The sequence below is a fragment of the Fusarium subglutinans genome (assembly GCF_013396075.1).
Source record: "Fusarium subglutinans strain NRRL 66333 chromosome Unknown NRRL66333_c0000031, whole genome shotgun sequence".
Taxonomy (NCBI): domain Eukaryota; kingdom Fungi; phylum Ascomycota; class Sordariomycetes; order Hypocreales; family Nectriaceae; genus Fusarium; species Fusarium subglutinans.
The window spans coordinates 322,971-328,970 of NW_023502094.1; the positions used below are offsets into that span (position 1 = coordinate 322,971).

A 6,000-nucleotide genomic window follows, 5' to 3' on the forward strand; every position below is an offset into this window, starting at 1 on the left:
GGCGTACACTGCGTGCCTTACAGATGGGCGACCACGTTTAAGAAATTGAACAAAGCCCCATGGCTGGTGCAGATAAGAACGAACGGTTCGCTGCTCGGCTGAGAACAGATAGTCTGGTGTGGCGAGATAAGAAGACACTAGGAGTTCTGAGGCAGTATACTCTGTAGGTAGTGTAACCTACAGCGAGAGGATCTCTTATCGCAAGAACCCTCTCATTAACCGGTGCATGCGAGGAAACCACCACAACCGTGATAAATTCCAACAATCACTCCATCAAAGAATAAAATATAATAAACCCGTCAAATATCTACGCTAAATGGCAACCAATATGATACATCCTGTACCGTCCGTCCAAACTCCACGAGGCTATAACCTCATTTATACCCATACAGAACCATTATTCTTTCATTCTTTTATAGACCATTAATCCCTCCATCCCGATGATATTGACGAATGCGACGAACTCAATCGCGATCTATTTCCCCGTGGATCAACAGGCGTATGTTCCATCTCAACCGCAGCACCCGTCCCGTCCATCTCGTAAACAGGCGCTGGCTCAGGCGGCAGCTCCACCGGCTCAGGGGGCTTGTAGAATCCAGCATTCGGATCCGGTGTCCCCATTGCTTGCTGTGGTGAACCCGCTGCTGACCACGCTGGCTTCGGCTCGGTAGGTTGGTAAGGCGAACCATCGCGGTTCTCGTGGTTGGGCAGCATGGGGTGTGATTCTTCGGCGTTCTTCCTGCGGCGCTGCATCCAGAACCACACGAGGAGGCCTACTAACGCTGCACCACCAGCTGCTGCGCCAACGGCTACTCCCGCTGTGGCGCCCGTTGACAAGCCCGTATCATCGTCCTTGTTCTCAGTGCTCGTCGTAGTAGTAGCAGCAGCAGCAGTGTCTTTCGTGGTGCTCGCCGAATCGGTCGCCGTCGCAGAAGCAGTCGAAGAGGTAGCCGCATCAGTAGTCGTAGTCGTAGTCATACTCGAACTCGAACTCGAACTCGCGCCCTTCTCCGCAGCATCCTCAAACTCCTTCTTGGTAACCTTCATCGGCGTCTGCGAATTGGAGCACGCCTTGTTCATGGTATCGTAGGTCTCATCCACATCACCGGGCGACTGCTTGCCGATGCACGCAGCGGAGCCGAGGATGAAGTCATTGTTGTAGTTGCCAAGGCCGCAGAGGCAGTAGTTCAGCTCCTTGCTGTCAGCGCCAGTGCACGAGGCGTTGTCGGCAGCTTGGGAGAGACATTTCTGCGCGCCCTGGGGGTAGAAGTCGAAATTGTTGTTGAGAGCCAATGAAGGCGTTAGGAGGAGGAGGAGCGTGAACCAACGCGACGCCATGTTTGATGCCAATTGGGCGGTTGTGTTGGTTGGTGATTCTTTGGAGAGAGAAGGGAACCTGGTTTTCAGCTGGAAAAGCCACCCAACCAGGCTAATTATGCAAAACAATTGCTGATTGATCAATCATTCAAAAGCCGATAGACATTTACTTCTTGAAGGACGATAAATTAACACTTCCCAGCCCGTATTGTAGCGAATGACAGAAAAAAAAAATGAAAAAGAATAACGAATGGTGATGTTTTGTTTTAAAATGTTGGATGTGATGATGCAAAAAAGAGGAGAAGGGAGGGAGGAAAAAACAGGGGGGGGAGAAGACGACGGAACCGGGTTCTGGGGGGGGGGTTTAGTGTCTAAATTATCGGAACCTAGAAAACTATGACGGAATTAGTGGAATAGCACTGCGACTATGAGCTGTTTGGTTTGGTGTGATTTAATTACCTTGGTCGATCCTTCAGTCAGCACCAAACCCATCTCAGCATCAGGCGTGAGCAACAATCGAGGATCGACCCTCCCCAGCCCCATCCGTCCATGGCGCAGTAAATCGTCCCGAGGGAGCCTTGATTGGTGATTTTCGCGCTAATTTTAGGAGGAACCGATCGGATATTCATCAGCCGGGGGCTCTGTGGCTTGTGTCGATGCTGGTTTCTGAGTGAGATCAGTCATTGTTGATAAATGGATGATATACTCATCCGTGGCAAGAATATTTATCATCTGAACGGATAATCAGTCACAGCCCTACCAAAGTCCAAGGCTTGGCAAAAGCTTAGACTAGGTACGTGAGGCGATCCTCAACGGAAACGTTGACTCCGTACAGAGTAGGATCCCAATCAATCAGCCTTACCTTTTCTCTGAGCTGAGCTGGCATGTGGGTGGGTTTCCATGCATATCCACCAGGATATTGCTTGACTTCCACAAACAAGGGTATCATTCTTCTACATTTCTCCATTTTTTAAAATACACCAAATTCCATATCTCACTTCCGCCCCGCCCGCTGTCTCACCAGTCTTACAGTCGACTGAATACCTTGCCAAAAATCTCACGAGCCTTCAATAGATTCAGCAGACATATCCGCTCGTTGTCCAGATGAGCCGAGTCGCTTGACTGTCCGCAAGGCAGATGAGCTGCAGGAGCTCCGAATTCCTTCTCCAAGAATCTGATCGCTGGGATCGATCCACCCTCGCGAATGTAGAGCGGCTTACGGGGTTTGCCAAGCTTGGTCTTGACGGACAAAACTTCTTCCTCCTTGGATTTTTCTGCCTTTTCGGGCTCTGGTGTAGCTTCACCTGATGAGGGCGACGTTTCAAAACACTCATCCCATGTCTCCAGGATGGCCTTCTCCAGTGTCTGGAAGATGGCATTGGTAGGGTCTCCAAGCCATGGTTCAGCTCTGTTGTCGACGTTGATGGTCAGTTTGTTCTGTGACTCAAGCTGAGAAAACTCATTCTCGAGGAACTTGACGAGTGCTTCAATCACGCTGCCCACTTCTTGTCCTGGCACCATGCGCAGACTGATGTGGGAACTGGCATGACTGCTTACTAGACTTCCATCAGGACCAGAAACCTTGTATCGGTGGAGTGTCAGATTGGGCTCGCGCCACCTTGCCATCAGCGACTGTTTGAGCCTCTCCTCGGGGCCCTTTTCAGGATTGCTGCGGATCAAGATCTGGGCAATATCGTCGTAGCGCGCTTCCTCTTCAGGCGTCACCGGAAGAATGCCATCGTAGAAGCCGGGTATCTGTACCCGGTTACCAGGGCCCTTGAGCTTGCCAAGGATCTGAGTGAGATCTGAGAGAGGCTCATTCATCATGTAGGAGCCGTCGACACCCGAGTGAATATCAGGACGGGGCGCGTCAACGCATACAGTTGTGTGTAAAACACCACGAAGACCGTAGGTTAAGCACGGGACTTCGTCGTCTAACCAGTAACTGTTGGCAAGCAGGATGTAATCCACTTCGCCGATCAACTCCTTGTTCTTCTTGACAGCTTCCTCAAAGCCTAATGATCCAAACTCTTCCTCGCCTTCAATGAGGAAGACGACGTCGTTCTCCAGTTGCTGGTTCTCCATAAGATCAGTCACCGCATACAGCGCAGCGATGATGGGACCCTTGTTGTCACTGACACCACGACCATACAGGTAACCGTTAGTTCCTTGCATCGTGAATGGATCAGTCTCCCATTTTCCTTTACGGCTGTCGGCAGCGACAACATCATAATGGCCGTAGAAGAGAATTCGCTTCCGTCTCTCAGCAGCCTCCTTCTTGGCTGAGAAATGGGCGTAGACGACAGGGTTGTGGTGTTTCTCGGTGCTGAGTAGCTCAACGTGACCACCGAGACGTTTGAACAGAGCACCGAGATAGGTAGCTCCCTTGCGACAGTCTTCCGCAAACTCAGGGCGAGAGGAGACTGTCTTGTATGACACAAATTCTCGCAGTGACGACAGTAAGAGGTTGTCTGAAGCTTGCGATACTTCTTTCTCTTTACTGTTGCACTTATCGGTGTCTATGGACCAAATCGAGATATTATCATCGTTGGCACCGGTGATAAAGTATTGCTTGTTCTTGTAGTTCGTGACAGCCGATGCGAGGACCTTGCCCTGATGAGCTTCCCATCTCAGGAGGCACTGATACTTCTGGGGAACGGTTCCAGAGGAGGCATGTTGGTATTTGCCGTAGTGGGTGGTGCTGTATTTCTGGAAACTGTTAGTAACAAGTTGCGCATGGTTAACAAGAGTACTCACGCTGGCCCAACCATTAGTTGCGGCAGTCCACAAATATCCCCAGCCCATTTGTATCGACATAATATCACAGTCGTGAGCCTTAATAACCCTCAATCGCTGCGCGGTATCGAGATCCCATAATTCAACGATACCGTCAAGCTTTCCAGCGTAAAGAAACGAGCTGTCAAGTGCCAGAGATAGGACAGACTCGCCGTCGTCAGAGCCCAGTGTCATGATTTCCTGGATACCACCGCTGAGCTCCTCGTCATCCTCAACAGTATGCCCAAGGCTCCAAAGCTTGATTGTGCCGTCACCCGCGCCAGAGATCAAGACATCATCGTCGGTTCCAACATCGACCGTTGGTCCCTTGGCCATAAGCATACAGTACACATACCCATAGTGGGCAAAGTTTCGAACGCAGCCTGCATGCATCTCGAGAACAGTGTGTGCTTTGGGGATCAACCCCCATCGATCGTCGTTTCGCCGGGGCGTACTTGCGCCACCACCAACAGCTTTGGAGTCGAAAAAGCGATGATTTCGTCGATCAGGATGCTGCTGTGACTCGGGGGACACACGAGCTGTAACGTCGTTGAGGCCAACCCATTGAATGGTGGCGTTTTGTGCACCGATGTATAATGTCTCATGTTGGGGGCTGTATGCAGTACAAAAGATATCGCCGACGTCGTAGGAGCCGTAAATTTCGTAAAGTCGCGTCAAGGTGCTTGGATCCCAGACATTGATGATGGGGTCTCCAGCGCTCGAAAACAGGAGGGACGCATCGGGCGATAACGATAAGGATAGGACACTACGCTTATGGGCTTGAACGCGGCGGACTTGGCGGAATGTGTCAAGAGACCATGCTACAATCTCTCCGTCTTGTGTACCGGCATAGATCGTCTCGTGTTGTGGACTCACAGCGAGAGCGAGGACGGTGCTTGTATGGGACAAAGAATGGACGAGGTCGGGGCTTGTAGCAGGATCTTCAGGGGCTTCGAGGGGCGAGAGAATCGGAGACGAGGGGCCTGGTGACATTGTAGGTGATACCGTCCGTGAAGGCATCGTGAGGGTGTCTGGAAGCTGCTTGTTAGCTTGGAGGTCGGAGCAGCGGTGGAGGATGTCGAGGGAGGGGCAGACAGGGGTCTCGAGGAAGAAGATGGCGTGCGAAGTGATTGCTTGTGACAAGGCAAATAAAGATAAGAGAATGAGTATTTGACACAAGAAACGCACTCTTGATTATCGCCAACTTGAATACAATTATCTGTGGTGTTGTGGATAAGCAAGATAACAAGAGTCAGCGCTGAAGCTCCAGCGCCGAGACCGCTCAGAAATTGGGCCAGGTATGACGCGATTGCGCAATCGCCAGATCCAGGGTCTCTCCCTATTCTCCCTGGCAAAAAGTCCAGGAAATGAACCAAAGCTTCAAAAAAGCACAGACAAAGCCGCTGAGCTCAATTGTGTCATTTTTGGTTGAGTATTCGCAATTGAACGCCCCTAGAGTGTTGAGATTGTCTCTCAATTGCTGGCTATCATGGGCAAATACGCCACAGCCTTTTGTCATGTTGGATCGTTGATTGGATGATGGAAGAGTGCACAGCCACTTGGCCAGCCTTTGCGGGATCAATAGCCACACGATCCGGTGCCCCGTAAATCGGCACTAGCCTGTAGGGGAATATTGTTGATTGTAAGTCAGAAGAGGCCTGAAGACTTGCTCAAGACGTGATGAGAGTTGCGAAGATAGGAGGAGATATTTGGGTAGACTTGAATGGCCTAAGCCACTTGAGCTTGAGTACATGTTCGATAATAGATGAAGGATATACGGGGATAGGAGGGACATGGCCCCATTTGTCTCAAGTGTCGACGATATGAGAGCAACACTTACCATCGTCAGAATTGACCAGTAACTCCACGGCCTGCCTCTTCTCATACTCCAATATCTTTGCACATCCC

The 6,000-nt window shown here is 50.8% G+C and overlaps 2 protein-coding genes across 2 annotated transcripts; both read right to left on the bottom strand.

Annotated features, from left to right (window-relative positions):
* Nucleotides 1-423: 423 nt before the first annotated feature.
* Nucleotides 424-1,338, bottom strand: FSUBG_3723 (c2h2 type zinc finger containing protein; the record flags this gene model as incomplete). The annotated part of the gene is made up of 1 exon (XM_036681635.1): nucleotides 424-1,338. One exon carries the CDS (start codon nucleotides 1,336-1,338, stop codon nucleotides 424-426), a length of 915 nt encoding a protein of 304 aa, XP_036540838.1.
* A 1,005-nt stretch (nucleotides 1,339-2,343) lies between these two features.
* FSUBG_3724 (cytosolic nonspecific dipeptidase) lies at nucleotides 2,344-5,085 on the bottom strand (the record flags this gene model as incomplete). The annotated part of the gene is made up of 2 exons (XM_036681636.1): nucleotides 2,344-4,026; nucleotides 4,075-5,085. The coding sequence occupies 2 exons, from the start codon at nucleotides 5,083-5,085 to the stop codon at nucleotides 2,344-2,346; spliced, it is 2,694 nt and encodes an 897-aa protein (XP_036540839.1).
* Between the last annotated feature and the right edge of the window lie 915 nt (nucleotides 5,086-6,000).